This window comes from Sinohyriopsis cumingii, chromosome 13, assembly GCF_028554795.1.
Source record: "Sinohyriopsis cumingii isolate HCF-2022 chromosome 13, ASM2855479v2, whole genome shotgun sequence".
In the NCBI taxonomy this organism is placed as follows: domain Eukaryota; kingdom Metazoa; phylum Mollusca; class Bivalvia; order Unionida; family Unionidae; genus Sinohyriopsis; species Sinohyriopsis cumingii.
In genome coordinates this window covers 11,962,962-11,986,539 of record NC_142973.1, presented here as the reverse complement: position 1 = coordinate 11,986,539, position 23,578 = coordinate 11,962,962, and the positions used below count along the sequence as shown (strand labels likewise).

At 34.6% G+C, this 23,578-nt stretch overlaps 2 protein-coding genes across 2 annotated transcripts in view; one reads left to right on the top strand and one right to left on the bottom strand.

The window, feature by feature from the left end:
* The window catches only part of LOC149784947 (vesicle-associated membrane protein 4-like), a 40,326-nt gene extending 39,134 nt beyond the window's left edge, over window positions 1-1,192 (bottom strand). Inside the window, exon 1 of the mRNA XM_089978594.1 lies at window positions 1,134-1,192. Coding sequence (XP_089834720.1) covers window positions 1,134-1,135 — 2 coding nt within the window. The 5' untranslated portion in view covers window positions 1,136-1,192. The remainder of the gene's footprint in view (window positions 1-1,133) is intronic.
* Window positions 1,193-1,361: 169 nt separating this feature from the next.
* LOC149784946 (importin-7-like) overlaps window positions 1,362-23,578 on the top strand; it is a 119,976-nt gene continuing 97,759 nt past the window's right edge. The window contains exons 1-2 of the mRNA XM_089978593.1: window positions 1,362-1,552; window positions 12,994-13,075. Coding sequence (XP_089834719.1) covers window positions 1,469-1,552; window positions 12,994-13,075 — 166 coding nt within the window. The 5' untranslated portion in view covers window positions 1,362-1,468. The remainder of the gene's footprint in view (window positions 1,553-12,993; window positions 13,076-23,578) is intronic.

The following is a 23,578-nucleotide window of genomic DNA, read 5'->3' as shown; positions in this document are numbered from 1 at the left end:
AAATCATTTGTAAATTGGTCATGAAATGTAAAAAAAATATGTAAACAACAAATGATCCCGAAAAATGACAATTATTTTGATGCCCCACCTCAGTATCTTTAAATTTACCTTGATGCCAACCTAATTTGATGCCCTATGTGTGGATAGACAAGGCATAAAACTGCATGAACTATGACTGTAATGGTGGGGCATAAAAAGCTGGTAAGTTACAGCAGAAATATGAAAGTTCATCTTTATACTTTGGTTTACTTCAGCTATATACTTTAAATGGTAACTGCACAATGTTCTGAAAGTTCATTTGACTGTCTGTACAAGAGTTCTATTTTCTGAACATTTAATTCCAATGTTCCATTGTTCTGAAGGTTCACAAGTTCAAAGAATATTGAGGTCAGCAGTCCAAAGGTTCACTGATTCGAGGGTATGTAACTTCAAACGAAAAGATTCAAGGGTTCACAAATTCAAAGATTTGTTAGTTCGAAGGATTTTGACAAGGGGTTCATTGGTTTAAAGGGTTATTTATTATGCAAATATTTTTAAGAGGGTTCACAAGTCCAAAGGTTCTTTGGTCAAATGTATTTGAACATGAGCTGATTCATTTGAACATACAATATTTCAAATATATTTTCACTGATCCAGACTGATGCACCTTTGGACCACTGAATCTATGGACTACCGTAACTTTCTTTCAGACCAATAAACCTTTGGACTAAAGCACCTTTAGAATAATGAATCTTTCTTTTAGACCAATAAACATTTTGTATTAGTAATGTACCTTTGACCGTGTCAATGAACCCCTCTTTTGGGTTTATGACCCTACAAATCAATGAAATCTTAGAAACAGTGAACCTTTATTTCATACAAAATTATTCGTGGGCCATCAAAATGCAGTCATTTAAATAAACAGAGAATTCGCGTGCTATTGGCCAAAATACATGCGTAACGACCAAAGTCTTTGGCAAAAACAAAGTGGGAAGATGAAATTTATCATTTGGAACTGCCAGGTCTTCGCCAATTTGCGATTTTATGAAATTAATAGTGCTGATGATATGAGAATATATAAGCAAACAAGAGGCGTCCACTTTCTTTATAAATATATTAAATATATCAATTAACATTAATGAATGTTAACGTACATATTTTATAAAAAATAAAACTCCTGAGTTCCGGATTGAGGTCAAAGGTTAAATTGGTACGTGAACCGGTAATGACGTAATGTCGCAGACAGTCAAGTTTGATTATAATAAATAATATTCAAAATTTCACATATTTAAAGCATGCAATGTATATCTAGTAGTTATTCGGTAACAGATGAAAATAATATTCTTAAGATCCCATCTTATAAATTACGACATGTGGTAAAAGTAACTACTACTCTTGGCGCGGCCAGGGAGAGAACCGTCACGTTCAACAAGAAAGCCGGTCTTTCGTCCAACAAATTAAAAGATAAAAGGATATTTTTTGGGTAGAGATGGATGTAAATAAGCTTGTTGGAGTATTAAGGGCCACGTTAGACCCTAATCAACGTGAAGAAGCTGAGAAGCAACTGCAAGAGGTGCGAATAGTCCGTCATCTTTTTTTGTAAAGATGGCAGCCAATGTTATGAAAACGTGCTTTTGCGGCGTTTCTCATTTAAACAGTTTTATATTTATTAAGTTTGAAAGAAAAAGCTTTAATTTGTCATATTGAATATGTTTAAATACATTACTGCATGTTTATGAGGAATATTTATTTTATGTAGTCGGTTACAAAATGAAATTCATTGCATTCCTCCATCTGCATGTCACGTGGCTGATGAATCTGAGAGACGAAATTGTTTCTTCTGTAATTATATTAATTTCCAAAGAAAATGGTATTTGAAACATTAGTTCAAGTCTTGAGTATATGTGCAACTTTTGTTGAACTCTGTAGTGTAGTAGTAAAATCTCGTTAATGCACAGTCCAGATTAGTTCTACAATAGAAAACATCTAGTACTAATATTAGTACCCTTACTCGTACCTCGTGGACAGGGTACTAACATGAGCATATACGTGTTAATGGAGCAAGCCGGGTGTGATTCACACCCGGCGCTCTTTTAGCCTAATAATAACACTTTAAACATATTCCTTGCATATAATCCAATAAATTAAGTAGTCCTCTTATTTAATACCGGTAGTATCGAAAATCATTTTAGAAATAGTTGTAAAATCTTGTTTACCTTTTTTTTTGATGATATTTTCGTTTAGATCGTCCGCCATATTATTTCAAATAATGATTACTTCCGTTCTCAGCCTCGTTTGTTTGTGTGCCATATAAGGACATTGACACCTTATTTGGAAATGTAAACAAATTGTAGTAAAAATTTGGCGCCGTTTGGGTCAGAAATTTTGCGTATTAAAAGTAAATATGGTTTATCGGCAACTTTGAAATTCCACCAAGAAGCAATTATTCGCCACTTGATTGATAATATAGTGTAGAATATCCAAAATATTGTCTGGCAAGCCTTATGTAGAAAAGTGGTCACGGCGAGAGTCTCGCGTTATCTGTCATGGCGGACAGGATAAAGTTAGAGTAACCATGCCAATTTATTTTATCGTGTAAGTGCTTAACAATTCAAAATAAGCCAAACTTCTTTCACAACATGATTATACTTATGTAGTTGATTTCTACACTTTGTTTTTCAGACTTTAGTGATGATTTTTTTTGCTCCAATACATATGGGATTGGTTCGTGGCCTCAACCACAACAATTCAAGTTGAGACTACGACATTGTAGCTAGAAAACATCCACTCCGATATAATTTTTTTTTTGTTGGTTGATATCTTCCAAAATAAGTGGTATTGTGTAGCGTGTTTTCCTGTTGACTGATGTGAACTAAAGGCCAAATTTTCAGCGACACATTTTAAAGTCTCATTCCTTTAGTAACAGTATACATACTCTGGTACCTTTTTCTTAATGGAATCAAATTCTGACCTACGCAAGTAAACTCATTTTCAAGATTCATTGTCATTTCATTTTGTTGAAACCACTCCGTTGGCCTAGTGGTATGAGTGTCTGCCTTGGATGTGGGAGGTAGTGGGTTCGATCCTCGGCAGAGTCATGCCAAAGACTTAAAAAAATGTTATTAACAGCTGCCTCGCTTGGCGCTTAGCATTAAGAAGTTAGTGTTAGGACTGGTCGGCCTGGTATCAGGATAATGTGACTGGGTGGGACATCATGCTACATGTCTGTGGCATGATGCCCCAGTGCCAGACATCACTATAAACTGCCACACTGCAGACATCATAGCGATATGACTGAAAAATTATTAAAGCTACGTTAAAAATCCAAATCACACACACACATATTTTGTTGAAATGTGATGGTAGCTAAGGAATGTGGAAGTATAGATAAATGGGATGTGTCTTTAATGTAAGTTCATTCTTCAGATCGCTTTCATCAATGTAGCACGTTCTTCTTAGAGAAATATACTTCAGCTGCAATCAACTTATGTATTCCTTGGCTGCTGTTGCATTCCTTGAGTCATTTATTTTGCTGTTTAATTTAATGACTCTTTTTAAAATAGGCTACATCAATAAAAATGTATTTGCATGGGTATTACTGGATAACATTTCATATACTAAAGTAGACTAATGACCCTAATTTAAATGGTACATGTCATATATTGTTGATTGAATGGAGAGAAAAAAATAGTGGAACTAAATAGTTATGAATATCAAAAGGCCACAAAATAAAAATGGTATGATCTAATAAAGTATAGAGGAAAATAATTGGCACTTAATAATAAAGGTAGAATGTCAATATTAGCTGTAGAGTTTTATTAATAGGAATGTTTGACTGGCAGCAAACCTAAAAATAATTAAGATATCCCTTTATACAGGGGAGACAACTGTAGTAATAAAAAAAGATAACTAATGACCTGTTGCATAGTTCGTTTACAGTAGTCATAATCACAGTCGAAAAGAGGTTACAGGCAGTTGTATATAGCGTATATTTACATTGCCTTGTGTTGCTTGAAATTATTTGTCTGTTTATGAGAAATTGAATTCAGATTGAGAAATAAACAAAACTTTTGAGTATTTTCCAGCATAATGGCTAGTACAATAGATCTAGTCCATAATTAATTTTATTAAGCAAAGATTTTTGAGTATTTGTGTTTTTTGGTGCAGTATGTTTGCAGAACAACTTCGCATTGCAGAGGTTTGTCCTTGTAGGTAGCATGACAAAGAGCACATAGTTTGAGTTAGAACCAGAAATGCCATCTTCAACTTCTGAAACATGGGTGACATCTGTTGTCATTGTTTTTAATGTAGAATCAAGTAACAAAAAAAAAATGTTCCTTATAAGAGACTTAACAGATGAATGGTAGGCAGGATTATATGGGTGGTCAAAATACATTCCAAAAATTTGTTTACTTCGCCCATGGTTAATTCTGGGTTTTGCTCTTATGCTAGTGGCATTTAGTTTGCAGTTCTTGTGCACAAAGGTTCCTTCCATTGTGCCCATAAGGTATATAAAAAGATCCAAGAGAAATTAAGATAAATGATTATTCTGGTTGACTTGAGATTCGATTGAGCACATCCCAAGTGTACTGAATAGTCATTTAGCTCATTGCCAAAGAATTAAAAGATGTTTGGATTCATTGGCTGACATAAATGACTTGCAGATTTTGATTATGTTAGGCACCAGAGCAGATGGTCCATCATTGATAGAAAATGTAAAGATGTGAAGGTGAAATCTTTTGTAACAACAGTGTTGCATTTATTTTCCAAAGCTTTTTTCATAAAAACTGCTGAGAAAATTCTAGAAAGTCCTCAAATAATGCGGTTTACAGGTGTTAAATGGATTTTAAATGTACATGTAGTCTGACAGAAAAATAACTGTTGAATGTATATGTTATAATATTACTTGCTCTTTATTTTTTTTTTCTTCGGTATCTTGTTCATAGCCAATGCTGGGTCTAGAACATGAATTTTGTCATGGTTTGAAATTGTGTTTATTAAGGAAGTTTTTCTAATGTTTATAGAAAATGTTGGTTACCAAAATGGCTGATTTTCAGCATTGTTTATTTTGAAATTACAATTTTATTCAGCAAATATATGTTCATAATGGTGATGATGACAGTGATTTTTAAGTTTTGAAGTATATCAGATTATTGGAGCTGGGAAGGTTACTAGAAATACCAGTGAGTGATTTTGACACCCTCCCCCCCCCCCCCCCAAAAGAAAGATGTGGAATACATGTCCAGTGTACATGCTAGATAGACAAAAACAGATGGTATACTGGTCAAACTCCTATTCAGTGCTACATGTATTTTGAAGTTAAATGTAGAAACAATTCTAAAATGCAGTTTTCATTTCTGGGCCATTCCATGCAAAATCACCAAAAATGTGATGTCCATGAAATTTTGTCCAGGTGTACCTCTATGCAGGGTTCCGACGCTATTGTGAAAAAGGTGGGGAAAAATGATAAAAAAAATTTCCCGACCATGAAAAGTCCTTGAATTTTGCAAATATTGACAAAAGTTGGGAAAACCCCAGTAATTTTCCTCCACAACTTGATGCCGAAACAATTACATAATTGTGTAGTAACTGAACTGATCATGAGTTAAATTGATCAAGTCCTAACCAGAATATTAGGAGGTTACAGTATGGATCATTTGGGTGCTTGCCATAAAAATATTTGTAGAGACAATCCAAGCATTCAGTGGATCGATTTGTCTAATATACTTTTTGTTTCACAGACAGCCTGATATCTATCTTTTTCTGTGGAAGGTATGAAAACCAGTCTAGCATCACAAGAGGCCAACATGATGGTGTTAAAGCAAAGCTTCTTAGGGGCATGGGCTAGCAAACTTAAATGTTAAATCGAGTTATACCTGCATGAAATCAATGTTAAAATTATTTAGTTTCTCAGAAATTTGCGAGTATTTAAACTGTCATGTCTTTAATCTGCTGAAAGGCAATGAAACTAACGAGTTGATGAAATTTGAGTGGTACTAGCGATTTTGAGTGCTAGTGGCACGAGCACACAGAATCTCACAACTGTCATTTTCAAATATTGTACAAAAAATATTAAATGAAACTATTAAATGAAACTCGTATACTGATTGTAATAAAAGTACAAAAACGAAAGAGCACAAAATTCTCTATTTGTTTTCGAGACCATATTCTGGAGTTTTGTTGTATCATGTGACTACCTCATTGACATGTGCTATCTCATGCAGAGAGATATGAAGCAGGGAACCCGGCTACTCTGCTTGAATCAAACTGGCCAAATTTCATGTTGTGCTTGAAATAAATATGTTAAGAATTATATGTTCTTTCTGGTTTTTACCAAAGGTATCAGCTGGGTTCCCACGCATCTGGGAAGTCGGGATAAATGATAATTTTTTCCCCGACCATGAAAAGTCCTTGAATTTTGCAAATATTGACAAAAGTCGGGAAAAACCCAAGAATTTTCCTGCACAACTTGATGCCCAAAACAATTACATAATTGAGTCATAACTGAACTGATCGTGAGTTAGTTTATCGAGTTCAAACCAGAATATTAGGAGGTTGCAGTATGGATTGTTTTGGTGCTTGCCATAAATATATTTGTTGAGACAATTCAAACACTCAGTAGGATAGATTTTTCAGAGACGGTACGATATCCGTATCTTTTTTTTATATGGAAGTTATGAAAACCAGTATAGCATTACAAGAAGAGAACATGGTGACGTTAAAGCACAGCCGCTTAGCGAATGGGCCAGCAAACTTAAATGTTGTTAGATCGAGTTATACCTGCATAAAATCAATATGAAAATTATTTATTTTCTCAGAAATTTTGAGTATTAAAATCGTTACGTCTTTAATCTGCTGAAAGATGAAAAAACTAATGCATTGATGAAATTTGAGCTGGTACAAGCGATTTAGATTGCTAGTCGCACGAGCACACAGAATCTCACAACCGTCATTTTCAAACAGCGTAGAAAAAAATATTAAATGAAAGTCATATACTGGTTGCAAAAAGAATACAAAAACGAAAGAGTACAAAATTCTCATATTTATTCTGAGACCTACTTCTGAGGCGTTGTTGTATCTTGTGACTACCACGTTTACCTGTGCTCTCTCAGACAGGGAGCATACAAAGCAGGGAACCAGACTAATCTGCTTGATGAATCAGACTGGCCAAGTATCTTGTAGTTGTTCTCAAAATAAATATGTTGAGAATTGTATGTTCTTTCTGGTTTTTATGAAACGTATGAGACTTTCATTTAATATAATTGAAATTTTATACAATGACATTAAAAAGGAATTTGTTGTTGATATCACTTGACTATTGGACTTCCGATGTTGTTTGCGAGTTGAGAAGTCATGTGACTATTGACGCAAATGGCAAGTACCATGTCAGGTTAATTCTATGCTGAGTTTTGTCTGGTCTGTCAGCAGATTAAAGAAAAGAAACCGAATATAATGCTTGACATTTTTGAGAAAATAAATAATTTTCCTATTGATTTCATGCAGGTATAGGTCGATATAACATACTTCAAATTTGCTAGGCCTGCTGGTAAGCTATCTTACGATGGCGACAGATTCCAAATTTTGCATACATAATTGTTCTGAACCCACACTCCTTCCTAAATGTCCAAATGTAAAAAATGGGGTTGGAATATTTGGAGGAAACCCAGATTAGAAAAATTTTGAATCTCAGAGCTGAACTTTGGTGTCAAACTATTACACAGTGATAAATTTGAATGTTATATATCTTATAATTAATATTATATAATATAATATACTAATAATTTCAACTACTGGGTAGGGCTGTCAAAAATCACGAAAAACCAACCTGGGTACCCATTGTGAAATTTAACGGGTACCCGGGTACCCGTTAGCACATGAATGACATGTACAACCGTAGACCAACTAATTGTTATCCCCATTTCTTTAATATTTTATATGGCGATAGAGGCTAACCGTGTATCGCACTACTCGGTCTGATGAGTCCGCACCGATGTAGCTGCGAATGATCTGACCGCACGCTATTAATTAATAAATTTATTTAGAATGACCTTTGTACACAGATGGTAGGTATAATCCAACTTTTAATGATCACTGTGATCAGCCGCGTTAAATCCTTTAGAACACTCACCTTTTTTTAAAGTATAAGTCCTTGTTAGAACAGACCACGTTTATTCATCGGCTTTTGACCGCAGATTTGAATTACCCACGCATGCGTGTAAAGCAGCTTTACCACATGTCAAGAGTAATGCGTTAAAACCGTCTTTGTGTGTGTGTGTGTGTATGAAGATTTCAAGGTGTCTAGGTGATAATTGTTCATAATATAAATTGTGGGATTTCTTCGACATGTGTGTTCGGAAATCAAAGGTATCCATCTGGATTTCATTAAAAGAGCACGCAATGTACCGATCGTTTAGCACCCACAATCAATAGTTATCGTCTACAAAGAGGTTTATTACCTGTAGAACAATGCTATGTTTTAACCTTGGTATATAATGCCTTGGGGATAACGGTTTGTCCTGTTGCACAATGCCATTGAATTTTATTAATCCAAACAGACTCTCTGATGTATTGTTTATTTATATTAAGCAGGGATCTGGTTTCTAATTAAAGCCATAGCTGTCACACCTGTTTGAAGTGGTTGGCGAGTGTGGCGATTTTTTTTTACGGGTACCCGCGTTTACGTTTCAATACCCGGGTTTTTCAATGCGGTCGGGTACCCGAGTAGCCGTTGACAGCCTTACTACTGGGCTAAATCGGCTCAATTAGATCCGCAAATCAATTTTGGGATTTTTTATTTTCTGTAACATTATGTTTGGTCACGTCTGTTACAAACACCAAATACAGTTTTGTAATTGCTACTCCTCTTGATTTACTGAGAATTGCCATGAAACATTACATATTCGTTACAAGGTCTAGTTGGTCCTAAATGAAAATGCGGCTGCTCAGACATCTGTTTGCATTGCTCTATCTGACATCTTGAAAAGCTTAATTTTCCTACTTGTATGGTCATATCAATATGTGACTTTTCATTAAAAGACTTTTTATGAGGTCTGTTTGGTCATAAATGAAAACCATGCCAATCTGATGCCCCATATAGCCATTATGGCGGTTATCTTGAAAATCTTGTTATTGCTTCATTAGAACAGAAAGCCATCACAGCATGATCTTTTCACCATAAGATATGATGTTTAATCAGTCCTGAATGAAAATGGTGCAACCCTTACTTCCAATATGGCATCAGCAATGACTGTCTTGAAAATTGTTATCACCATACCTTCAGAACGGATAGTCGCGTAAACATAGGATTTTCACTTAAAGACATTTTATTTTTGATGGTTGTAAATGAAAAAATAGTGCCATTCTGACATTCAAGACGATCTTTAAAGTAGCTATCTTGAAAAAATTATTGCTACACCTAGAGTGAACATCATATCAACATTCAACTTTCACCAGAATACTTTTTATGATGGCTATATGATACTAAATGAAAAGGGTGCCAGTCAGACATATACAATATAGACACAGTGGCAGCAATCTTGAAAATCTTTGTTATTTCTACTCCTAAATAGAAAGTCATATCGACAGAAAATAATTTATGATATCATATCAACAGAAGGTCTTCAAAAGAAAATCAGTTTATGATATCTAGTTTGTCCTGAATGAAAATGGTGCTGATCTGACTTCAAATATGGCTGCCACAATGAACATGCTGCAAAACTTATCGTCAAGTCTTGTGAATGGAAAATCTTGTCAATTTGTGTTTTCACTAAAGTGTTCTAATGGTTTCCAGTTTGTTCAAAATAAAATAGTCCTGATCTTGCATCCAATATGGCTGCCACTGTGGTTAGCTTGAAAATCTTGTTCAAGAATAAATATGCCAAAGGTTATCTAGGTACTTGGGTATCTTCCTGTTCATAATTATCCAGGTAATAATATGAACCCATTTAGTTCGTGTGAAAACAAACATGTTTTCAAGTTAAGATCAAAGATTATATCTGGCGACGTCAGGAGTGAGCAAGGCACAGAATAACGAGTAGTCAAGGCTGTTTTTATGTGACTCTTGGCTGCTGCACATTTATCCATTATAGATCTCCGTCGACTAATCTTTATTTTCTATTTATAGTAACTGTACACAACATATTTCCAAGAAAACGGATGGGTTTCTTGAATTTGAAATCATGTCTTGCAGATTAATTATATTTTGCCAAACAGTGGACCAGTCCATATTGAAAAAAAGATGGCACCAAATATTAAGTGAAAATAGCTTTATTGATGTGATTAATGGATGTTATATGACTGAAATATGTTACAGGAGGATTTTGTTAAACTGAAAAACATGTTGCATCAAGGAAAGGACATATCAATAGTGCTTCAGAAATTTTCAAAGAGGAATTTTGACATGGATGTAATACAGCATTCAGAATTTGTGAAAACTTGTCTTTACGACCATTAAAATTGGACACATAGACTAGTTAAAGTGAGTGTTGTGTACAATCCTAAAAGAATGTTTACAATTGCACTGGTTTTAAAATTGGAGTTGGTATGTGTTTTTTTTTTAACACTATATATATATATATATATATATATATATATATATATATATATATATATATATATATAATAAAGATTAGCATATATAATGTACTCAGCACTTCAAGCACTTTGCTCTACTTGCAATAAATCAATTTCATGATTTTTTTTATTAAAAAATTTAATTTAAAAATAAAATTAAGCATTACATTTTATAATGATTATATATATATATATATATATATATATATAATGAAATAAGTGCTTCAAATAATGATAATAATAATGAGGACTTTGTATAGCACCTAATCTTTAGAAGCTCTAAGCCTTTTACAACATTAGACAACACCTATAAGACATATAATAATATTACAAAAACCATGAAATTAGAAAAAAACATTAAAAGATAAAAAACATGCTGAGAATATTTCAGGTAGGAAGCATTATTAGGTCTTTAAGTTTGTTCTTGCAGTCGAAATAAGTGTGAGCTTTAAGAGCACTCTTGAATGGGATCACTGTGTCTTGGTGTCTAAGTTCAGTGGGTAATTCATTCCATGTTGCTGGGCCTTGGTATGCAAAAGAACGCTGTCCATATGACTTTGTTTTCATACTTGGAATAATGAGTATACGATTGTCAGAAGAGGAGCATAAGTATCTTGCTGGTGTGTACACATGGGTGAGATCGGATAGGTATGTTGGAGTAGAGTCTGTCAGTGAAACGTAGCACAGAGAACAAATTTTGTGTTTGATTCTGGATCGAATGGATAGCCAGTGTAGGGTACAGAGCAGCGGGGAGGTGTGCTCTGATCGTGGTACTCTAAGTATGATCTGAGCAGCTATTTTGAACTTTTTGAAGTTGATAATAATGAGGACTTTGTATAGTGCCTATTCTTTAGAAGCTCTAAGGGCTTTACAACATTAGACGACACCTATAACATAAAAGAGTGATATGATTACAAAAAACAAACACCGTGAAATTAGGAAACAAACATGCTGAAAATATACAAGGTAGAAAACATTGTTAGGTCTTTGAAATTAGAAAACAAAAACATGCTGCAAATATTTAAGGTAGGAAACATTATTAAGTCTTTAAGTTTGCTCTTGCAGTTGAAATAGGTGAGTTTTAAGAGCACTCGTAAATGGGATCACTGTGTCTAAGTTCACTTAGTGAAGGCAGTGTTGGATCTAAGCACTCGAGCTGCAGTGGTGTTGGAATTGGATCAAGTTCACAAGACTTTAGTGCACTCTTCATCATGATTGAAAGTACTAAATCCATTGAGACAGGTTCAAATGCTGCTAATGGTTGCCGTTGAAATTCTGTATCGCAGCTGTATGGTGACGAATCGGTTGAAATTGTGTCATCAAGCTTATCTGTAAGGGTTTGTCACAGAAGAAATTTGCAAACAGATCCGGAAGGTCGACTGGAGAGAATGTAGTTGGAAGTGGTGTACTTTTGTTCCTTGATATTAGGTTGTTAGTAATCGCGAGGAACTCTTTGCAGCTGGAACTTTCCTTGAACTTAGTACTGTAGTGGGCTGATTTCACTGCATATTTACTGGGCTAAACCATCTGAATCAGATGCACAAATAATTTTTGGGAATTTTTTTTTTAATGGCGTGGAGTGTTAGAGTCAACAACGAAAAACAGGAATTGTAGGCCGACTGGAAACATTTGTTTTGGCTTAAATGTATCATTTTGTTTTGTGTCTGTACTGCTGTACTAATCCACAATTAGTATGTGGGTAACTGATCATTAGGATCAACAGGTGCCCGGTAGATATTTGCTAAAATTTTGATAGATTTATTCAAGAATATTGGCAATGGTCTCAACACTTGTTAATTACAAAGAATACATTATTTCGGCCATTATATAATCAGTCCCATTAGAGACTTGCTTAAGTGTTCAAGAATTTTTTCACTGTAACTTCTATATAGTAACTGTTTAAAGTCCCATCCAATATAAATTTCCCAATTTGATATTTTAATGCTAAAATTTCCAACTACATAGATGCCAAGCCTTATGTTTGAAAACGGTTTAGAAATCTCTTATTGTGAATAGAATCATAACATGGTAAATGTGGGCCTGTCTGCAGTCTTCTGTTATAAAATGTACAATGAGTAAATTTAAGCTTAAAAAGTCTCCAAGTGCTTTCTTTTGAGAAAAGTTAAAAGCTCCTGCAACTAATCTGTTTGAAAATTACGGAAATTATTTTGATGTCAAGAATTGCACTTTTTTGAGAATAAACAGAACTGTCTGACTTTAAAATGGGCTGATCCAGAAGTTTCAGTATTCATAGTTGAAACTTGTAAATCCAAGTTGATCTAATGAATTTTCGGTCATGCTGATTTTAAGACTCATTAAGTGACTCACATCTGATGAGACTCCAGTTTTTGAATCAAGCATAGTGTATTGGACTCCGTGATGTATATAAAAGTGTAGAAAACATTGTCATTTGTGTTAACGACATTGATTTTGTCATTGTAGGTTCACAAGATAATCGGTTTTGTTCCGATCTTGCTGCAAGTAGTAATGGAAGACCAGTTGGACATGCCAGTCAGACAAGCAGGTCAGTAGTTAAAAATATTTACTCCATTCTTATATCAGTGTTTCCCTTTACCTTCATTTGCGCTTCAGAGACCCCCAAATTTTTAGTTTGACCCCCAGTTTTGATACCAAAGTTTGTTTTTTACTCTGTCCGACCCCCAGTTTTGACACCAAGGAGATTTTTGACTCTCAGTCTTGCACCCCTAGGGGATATACTGTTATATTGGATCATTATGATTTGTCCTTTGTTATAGTCTTAAATGTGACTTTTTGCCAGTCACTAATGTCACCAGATCTATTTCAACTACAGTCAACAAGCAGAGATGCCAGCCATTCCAGATTTTACCACAATGGTTAATATTATATCATTAGCTGTAAATGCCAACATTTACAGGAAATGGACTGGACATTGTTGTGATTTTAGGGCTTCACTCAGCTGTTGGGCTTCACACTGCTGTTTTGTTCTTTTTGATGATTACGATTGGAAGAAATTGTCAAGATCATTACAAGATCAGCACATGTTGAGTATAGCATTTGTGGATTCAAGCACAAAGGAAAATAAACCTTGATGAAAAAAGCACCAGGCCAAGCCCACAAAAAATCACATGACAATATGTGCATTACTTCCTTTATAAACATCTTATCTACAAAAGGTTTTGTCATGATTAAATTGCAGTACCATACATGCCAGCCATTATGCTTCTGGCATAATCATTATGCTTTTTTTTTTTTCTTTCACCAAATTACATCTTACACTTGCCTGTATATTGATCATGCTTTTCCAGTACTTTAAAAATATAAAATAATGCAGTATTTAGTTGTGTTTGTCATTTATATCATCATTCTTTAATTCCACTCGTAAGAATTTTGAGAGTATTTTAAAAAGACTGATTGCTGCATAAGAATGGCTTAAGAGCTCATTTGTCCCATATAGATATACATGTACTTTCCTCATTTTCTGTTTATAGCAACTGTATATGACCCATTTGCAAGTAAAAAGTTTTTTTTAAATTTGAAATTTTGCTGACATATTAATTAAGAAAATTGCACTAGATGTTAAGTGAAACAGGCTTTTGTGGTTTGGTTTGCAGATGAAATTTTTTAAAGCAGATGGGTCTTTTTAAACTTGAAAACATGTCAGATCAACATAAAAAGAGATCAACACTGCTTTACAAATGTGTAAAGAAGGATATGAGAATGATGCAGTACAGCACTCAGAATGAGCTCGCTGCAGAATGTGGACTTCGTGATCTTTCAGCAAAAGTTTCACATTTACTGGTTAGACTAGTTAAAAAATGAGTTGAATATAAAAAAAATTTGGGATGTTTTGTGCATGTTTTCTGGTTGTAATCCACATGGATTTTTACACATTTTTTTCAAGTATTTTGTCCTGTAGCTCCATATTAGTATTGTAAAAATATAATGTACATTTTTTATAGTTACTGTAGTTAAGGCATGTAATATATTAGCTACAATGTCATAGCTTTAGCAAAGTAGGGGTACTAATATTAGTACAAGTAATATATAGATTACACATTTTATGCTCAGATTATACTTTTTTGCAACTTCTTAGCAAAATTGTGCTCATACCTCTCTCAGGGTTGGCATGTATACTGTACAGTTAGCAATGTAAGAATAAATCACCAAACTTAAATATATCATTGCTTTAACAGAAAATATTTACAAGAAAAAGTCAAATGTATTCAACTCAATGACATTGAGGGTGAGGGTTTAGTTCCTGCTGACAAATATGATGTTGTAAAGCCTTCAGTAATCAAAATCATGACAGATAAGGAGAATATTCTGCAGCAGTGGGAAAATGGAGCAGTTGGAAAGAGAATGATTCTAAATGTTGAATGATGTGTTTACCAAGAATTACACCACTCCCTCGATAACTCAAGCACATCGGGGTCCAGAAACATCGACCGCACTATAAGTGAGGTGCGAATTATCGAGGGGCCTATAAAATAAGCCCAAAACCAATAAAGTGATCAACGACATAAGGGGGGGGGGCAGCAGATTATAGTGTTGAATACTCACTTTATAATCGTACTGAGATTAACTGTGAATAAATATCTCTTCATAACGGTGTACTTTGTTTATTTTTTCCTCATAAAGCAACATTAATTTCAGGATAAATTACAGTATATTGAGGCGATCATCGAAAACATTGTTCCATGTGGTTTCCGTTCGTTTAACATGTGTACCACTTCACACATTGTGTACTACGTCACTAATTTTTATGTTGAATTGGATACATTCTATTTTTATTGTTTGATCCAAATTAGACGTTTTTTATATACAAAAGATTGACTCTTTTCGAGAAACAGTGTCGATCGAACGATAGATTTGATTGCGATAGAAGTAAAATGGAAAACAAAAAACAAGGGTTAATCAGCACTAACATATTTAATGGGTCTACAAATTTAAAACAACGTAAATTAGAACAAGTTAATACTTGCCATTTGTGCCACGCTTGACAAATATCAATTCACTTTTTGAAAAAATCAGTTAATTTTTTTGTGTGTGTTACTCCTTGGTTTCTCTGCCGCTGAGCAAAATCCCTCAGATTTCTCCACTGCATGAGCATTACGTAGTCAACATTTTGGGTCTCCAGCCACCTTATGGCAATATCAAAAGATTTGATTGCTTCCTGTACAAAGGGGGGAGGTGGTGCAACATCTGCACCTGCATCACTTTCAACACTTGTGGTATTCCAGTTAGAATCATCTTCTGCTGCAAATTTGTTTGTTATATAATTAATTATTGTTTCATCTGACATGTATTCAGCTGTGGGGCAATCATTGTCAGCACAAATCCACTCCTCCATATCATCAAGAGAAACGCCCATCTCAGGACCATGAGTCTGTACGAATTTCTCCCAAACAGCCTCGGCATTAATGACATCAGTTTCACTGAAACCTTCAAAGTCACTATCATCGTCACTGTCTCTGTTACTGTTTTGCTTTACGTCAAAGGCAGCTCCAAGACCCTTACTCCAGCACCCCAGGTCTCTTGTAATTGACTTTTTAATGCAACAAACACTTCCCCAAGTTGTTGATCAAAACAAAGCTGGCATGTAATTAGGTTCTTACGGAAGTACTCACGGGTCGATTGACTCTTTTCATGTTTTCAATGAACAGAATATGTTGCGATTATAATGTTTACACTGAAACAGAATTAAAGGATTAGAACGTGATTTTCACACAGGAAGACTTTTAATTGGTGTTTATTTCATTCTCTGTTGCCACCTGTTAGCATTTACCAGAAGTTTTCATTGATCGCTATTTCACCAGACTGTTTATTTACAGTATACTGACAACTATTTATCATAAAAACTTACACAATATATGATATCTTTAAACAGAGGTCTCGCTAGGATTTTAAAACTGGGTCTTTCTACCTTTGAATTCAATCACTAAATATCAGTACATTTTCTCACCTGGCCGCCAGTCAAAGCCTTTGAACTAGCCGCCTAGCTATTGCATCATGTTTTTTTTTATTTTATGTACTCTTATAAAATGGCAACATGTATGTACATCAAGGAGTCTTTCAGTCACTGACTTATTCATTGAAAATATCAGCACAGCTAACTGATCAACACATTTTCCCACAAAGCAGGTGGCTGAAACAGGACTGGCAAATCTTTGAATTTTCCTGCGCACCTTTTACATGCGTGCGGAGGACTCCAGCCTCAGTGATTTTCTGCGTCCCAGATCAAAAATTGGCATCCAAATACGCATAATTAAGCGTTTTCGAGATCTCTGAAATTAATTCTTCTTTAGAACTTGCAAATTTCAAAGTATGGATTATATTTTTTACGGGCATTAATCACCATTTTCGATGATAAAACGAGCAGTGTATCAAGGTTTAATTTACCAATTCTTATCGTAATTTTTTCACGTTCAGCATATTTTAAAAATATTTTAAAGGCATTTTCTCTGGAAAAAATCGGGAGCCATGCGGACATCGCGTTATAAGCGGGATCACGAGTTATCGAGGGAGCGGTGTATAAAGATGTTTTTATATTCTTTCTGCAGTGCATTTCAGTGTATGAAAAATTATGTAAAATAAATAATTATCATTTTGTGGTACTGACTATGTACAATAACAAGTTCTACAGAACACACACTACTCAACAACCCAACGTTAAAAACGTACAAAATAAATGTGTATTTTCTGTCTCATTCTGCTCTCATCTCAAGAATCCAATTACAATTTAAAATGATTAAGATGGTCTGAACATGTATGGGTGTTATTTATTGGTAAATTGTATGCAATGGTTAGGCCATCAAGTAGTTCTCTACTTTTTTTTGTCTGTCCGATGTCAGACAAAAAAAAAAACAGAGACTTACTTGTAGGTCTGCATAACGATCTGAGTCCACTTTGTCAAGAAATTAAGTGCATCTTGTATTCTTACAGCAACAGCCTCATTTTCAAATTACAATAAAATATAAAGAACTTAAAAACACATTTTAGTTAATGTGTGTGAGAGATTTTGTCAGTGTACAAGACCATATTTATTCAGGGCAGTTTTTAATTGTTGCTTTTGGAAAGAGAAAATAAGACTATTTCCAGTTAAATGATAATTGTCATAATCCTCATGTGTTAGGACACAACTATATTCCATTATCAATAAACATCTCTAAATCAACAATTCATTCTTGTTTTAATTACGATATGCATTGTTACAATCACATTGACTTGTTGCAAAGAAAATTAAGAGTTTTGCATAAATGTATCAAGGGTCAGGGGTCTGTTGTATTGTTACAAGTTAGACCCCCAGCCCTTGATGCACTTACGGAAACTCCTAATTTGCTTTGTAATGAGCCCCTGTGAGCGAGGCCATTGTCCACACAGCAGATGTTGTAAAGACCAACAATCATACACATTACTTGTTGTTCGAGCTCATCAATAAAAATAACAATAAAGGTGTATATAGTAGAATAGATCTGTAACAAAATGTTAATTATATCCAAGTCAAAACAGTACAAGCACTTGAAAGTTTTTGTGTTACAAATTGATTTAATGGAGTCTGTGACTTTCAAATTGATGATAGAAAATGATGGGTCTTTTGACTTTATTTGTGTATGACTAATGAAACAATAAGACTAGTTCATTGGTCTGAGGTCTTCACTTTAGCATGTACTCGGATATAATTTTTGTTGGATAAGAAAACATCACAGGGCTTCTGAACTCGTTTTAAACCGCACATGGTGTTTTGTTACAGTGACAGACTTAATAAGAAGAACTAATTAATGATAATTAAGGATTATATTCTGTGAAGGCCTCCGTCCAGTTGTTAATAACACCAGTAGATATTGTAATGACGATATGAGAGCTTATGCATCAATCATTGTATTTTCTAAGCAACAATTCATTATTAATTTTTGCAAAAACTAAATGGCTATATGGTATCTTCAATCTTTTTTGCAAACACAAATCTTAGTAAAAATGTTGTCCAGTAATTTAAAGGATTTTTCGAAAAATACAAAGTGATATATATATGAAAAAATAAATATTTAAATAATTATTATTTTGATAACTGAATTGTGTTAAAAAAAATTAAAATGTACAAAAAAATACATGCAAATATGGTGCATAGTTTGCTTCTCACAAATATGGTCCCCCTCTGGAAAAGCCACCCTCTTATATGGCCACTTTGTCCCGCTACAGAAGGGATGGCCATATAAGAAGACCATTGTACTACTCCAGAATTGATAATCAAAATTGCGTAGGGTTTTCACCAAGGACTTGTGATATTTATTTGGTCGTAAATGAAACTGATATCAACTTGAACCCAGTATGGCTGCCACAGCAGCAAATTTGAAAAATGTATCAGTCAGGAATATCAGAAATGGTTTCCACACTCAGCAGAAGACATGGTCTTAAATTGAATTCCTCTAGATTTTTGTAGGGACACTTATACTAATAATAATAATAATGAGGACTTTATATAGCGCCTAATCTTTAGAAGCTTTAAGCAATTTACATCATTAGACAACATCTATAACATAAAAAATATATATAATGTATTATTACAAAAAACAAACACCATGAAATTTAAAAAAATAACATGCTGAAAATATATAAGGTAGGGAGCATTATTAGGTCTTTAAGTTTATTCTTGCATTCGAAATACCGTATTTTCCGGCGTATAAGTCGATACTTTTTGACTTGAAAGTTCGGTCTTCATCTTATACTCTGAATCGACTTATATATGGATTGTGTCATTGAAATTGCATCGACTTATATATGGATTACAGTATCCTGTATGCTATTGACATTGCTCTATAATCGGCATAATCGAAAACAGGTCACATAGAAGTACAAATTCATGTTAAATTACTATGTCAATAAATTGTCATAAACTAATATGACTGCGTTTATATTTGTAAGTTTTGTCATTATTTATTTTGCATTCTGCATGTTTTTTCTTATTTCTCAAACATAAAATAAAAGAAAACAATTTACTGTACCGGTCAAAACTTCACCGGGCCGCATAGCACACTTACGGTCTATACTCTATAGTGTACTGTACTAATTCAATGCATATTGTTTGTTCCTAAAAAAAAAGATATGAAATAACTGGTCCATTAATATTTGATTTTCCAGTATAATGTTGGACACATGTGAGCAATTACCGGCATAGCTTTTTGATTGATCCAATTGATCCTACAAAGGGATGTAATCCATATTAACTTGAGCGTTCTATGATTATTTATAAAATAATGTAGATCATGCATTCTACTGAATCCCCCAAATCATGTTTCTAATTGTATTTGACAAAGTTTCTCAAATAAATTAGGTTTAAACTACACTAAAATCAGATATATAGATGGACTACCAGTACTCATAGATCATCAGTGATCCATGATTTTTAGTTTCGCAATTCAGTTTAAAGCAAATTGTAATGTCAACACTTCACCTATATTCATTCTTAACCAGCTGACGATTCGGTGTCTCTCTTTGATTATACCGGTTGTTGATAAATTGATATTTTGAGTTACCTGACGATTGTGATAATCCTCATGTATTACGAGCCTACTATATTCCATTATCAATAAACACCTCTAAATCAACAATTCATTCTTGTTTTAATTACGATGTACATTGTCACAACAACCACATGGCTATGCAGTGTTATTTACACGGTAATTAAACATGCTTAGCGCTTTGGCTATAATTGAAACCAGATTGAGGGCAAGAATCGACAGAATAGGTCAAATCAGCGAGGCTGCCAGTAGGGAAATGAGGCTTTTTTTAGGGAAATGAAAATCTGTCAACATTTTATTGAAGTCATTGTCCATACAAAATATGTTATAAGGACAAGAGATCATACCCATTACTTTGTATTCGAACTCGCCGATAAAGATAATAGTGGGGTATATCATTGAATAGATTAGTAATAAAATGTTAATTATATCCAAGTCCAAACAGAACAAACACTTAAAAAATAGTATATGTGTATATATATGTGTGTGTGTGTATATATATATATATATATACATATATATATATATATACGAATCGATTTAACGGAGTCCGTGACTTTCAAACTTACGATAGAAAATGACAAGTTTGTATAAGTTACGTTCGTAACTACAGGTAATAAAATGAACTACAACATGGATGTGCTTTCAATTATAATAAAACAAGCATGGACTGTTTATTCAGCTGACAAAATATAGCAGTTCAGAAGTAAAATCACAAGCATGTTAGCATCGGTAATGCAATTTCACGATTGCCGGTAATATGGAATATCATACAATGATACCATCAATACTCATGCAACCGGAAGTTACTAGTATAAAATACAAAGACAAGTTATTGACCTGGCCTCGTCTTATACTCCGAATCGACTTATATATGAACGAAGGATGGAAAATTTACAAAATTGGTCAATTCGACTTATACTCCGCATCGACTTGTAGAACGGAAAATACGGTAAGTGAGTTTTAAGAGCACTCTTGAATGTGATCACTGTGTCTTGGTGTCTGAGTTCAGTGGGCAATTCATTCCATGTTGCTGGGCCCTGGTATGCAAAAGAACGCTGTCCATATGACTTTGTTTTCGTAGTGGGAATAATGAGTATACAATTGTCCGAAGAGGAGCATAAGTATCTTGCTCGTGTGTACACATGGGTGAAGTCGGATAGGTATGTTGGAATAGAGTCCGTCAGTGAAACGTAGCACAGAGAACAAATTTTGTGTTTGAATCTGGATTGAATGGATAGCCAGTGTAGCGTACAGAGCAGCAGGGAGGTGTGCTCTGATCGTGGTACTCTATGCATGATCCGAGCAGCTGTGTTCTGAAGTTTTTGGAGTAGATATTGAGATGAACCAGACAGAATTGAGTTACAATAGTCCAGTCTTGAAAGTACTAATGAACACACAAATGTTTTAGTGGCATCAGCTGAAAGATATTTGCGAATGGAGCTGATACGTCTCAGCTCAAGATATGCAGCCTTGCATATGTTCATGACATGTTGGTGCAGTGTGAGAGTATTGTCCAGAGTAACACCTAGGTTTCGTACTGATTGTGTGAATTTAATGTTGGTGTTGCTGACATTTATTGTTTGAGGTAAAGGATGTGAATGAGAAAGTCTTTGTGTTGTAATCAGAATGGCCTCAGTTTTATCATCATTCATCTGCAGCTTGATACATGTCATCCATGATTTCACATCAGAAATGCACCTCTCCACCTTGGATGGTAGCATCAACTTCAGTTGGGTGGCTAGATTTGTATGTTTGGGTGTCGTCGGCGTACAATTGGTGAGACACTGGATGATGATCTATGACACTTGAGAGCGGCTGAGTGTATAGAATGAAGAGAACGGGTCCAAGAACAGACCCCTGTGGAACAAAACAACATAGATCAACTGGGCTGGAGTGTATTCCATTTGCAGATACAATTTGTGTCCTGTTGACCAAGTAGGACTTGAACCACAGTAAGACTGTATCATGAATGCCAAATACATGCTGGAGACGGTGAAGTAATATATCATGGTCTATTGTGTCAAATGCTGCAGACAAATCAAGGAGGGTGAGGACTAATCTTTCCGCTATCCAAAGCAGAGAGAATGTCATTAACTACTTTTAGAAGAGTAGTTTCAGTACTGTGGCAAGGGCGATATGCAGATTGTACATTACTAAAACGACTGTTTGAATTCAGATGAGATACAAGCTGGGATAGAACAAACTTTTCTAAGATTTTTTATATGAATGGGAGATCAGAAACTGGGCGGTAGTTCTTTAAATCGTTATGCTCTAGTGTTGGTTTCTTCAGCAGAGGCTTTACAATGGCAGTTTTGAAAAATGATGGGAATTCCCCAGATGAGAGAGGTATTAATAACATCAGTTAGTGAAGGCAGCAGTGATGTTGGAATTGGATCAAGTTCACATGACTTTGGTGCACACTTCATCAGGATTGTACATACAAAATCCATAGAGACAGGTTCAAATGCTGCTAATGGTTGCCGCTCAAATTCTGTATCCCAACTGTATGGTGATGACAAGTCAATTGATATTGTGTTTATAACCCTTATGGGAAGAAGGTGAAAACTTCAAAGCCTGGATAGGGCCTTCCAAACTTAAGGGGAATGAGAGGCCGGTGGTCTAAAGCACTATCTGTTATGCAGCTGGAACTTTCCATGATCTTAGAAGTGTAGTGGGCTGATTTCGCTGCATGGACTATATTTGTGACATTCTTATTATATATTGCTGAAATGGTACAAAATCAAGGACTAAGATCTTCTTAAACACGTTTGTTCCCTAACCAGTATCCATACAGCAGTGACACAGTAATGGTGACTTGGCACAAAATGACCTCTGCGTCTCATTGTTTTCTCTTTTGGGTATTGTAAATTATTTAAAAGGCACAATTAACTGATAGGTCTGTTCTTTACTATAAGCAAGGGGAGGCCTTGTGCAGTCCTATGGTAGAATTTTGGATTTCAAATGTACTAGGTGGTCTGTTAATAGAAGTGCTGATGGGGTATACCTGCGTTTAGAAAGTAGTAATTTTCTAGCTGCCACTTTTGGAATTTGAATAATGCCTTTGGATGACCAGTTGGCAATTTTCACTCACTTATTCTACAATTTTAGTGATAAATTTGACCATTGTAATTGCATCATGGAGTATTAAGAGAGGAGATTAATTATGACCAGGTATGAAAAGTATTATATTGTAGTTTAATGTGGTTTCTTGAGGAAGAAAAAACAATTTTTAATTAACAAGATTGTATTGTGTTAAAAAAATGTTTCAGACACAGGACTAGGGATGGTGACTACAAAAATCACAAGCCCCAACTAAAATTCCATGAGCCTGCACTGCATTTAAACATCTGTCAAGTACAGGTGGTAACGCTTTATCAATACAAATCAACTGCAGAATTAAAGTGTGTGCTTTTTATCGTCCATCAATCAATCTATTTCATCATAAAAGCAAAAATCATGCTGAAAAGCATAGCTCAATTAACTCTTTACCTTCTGCAAGTACTTGCTGCCCTGGCTACTAAGCCTGA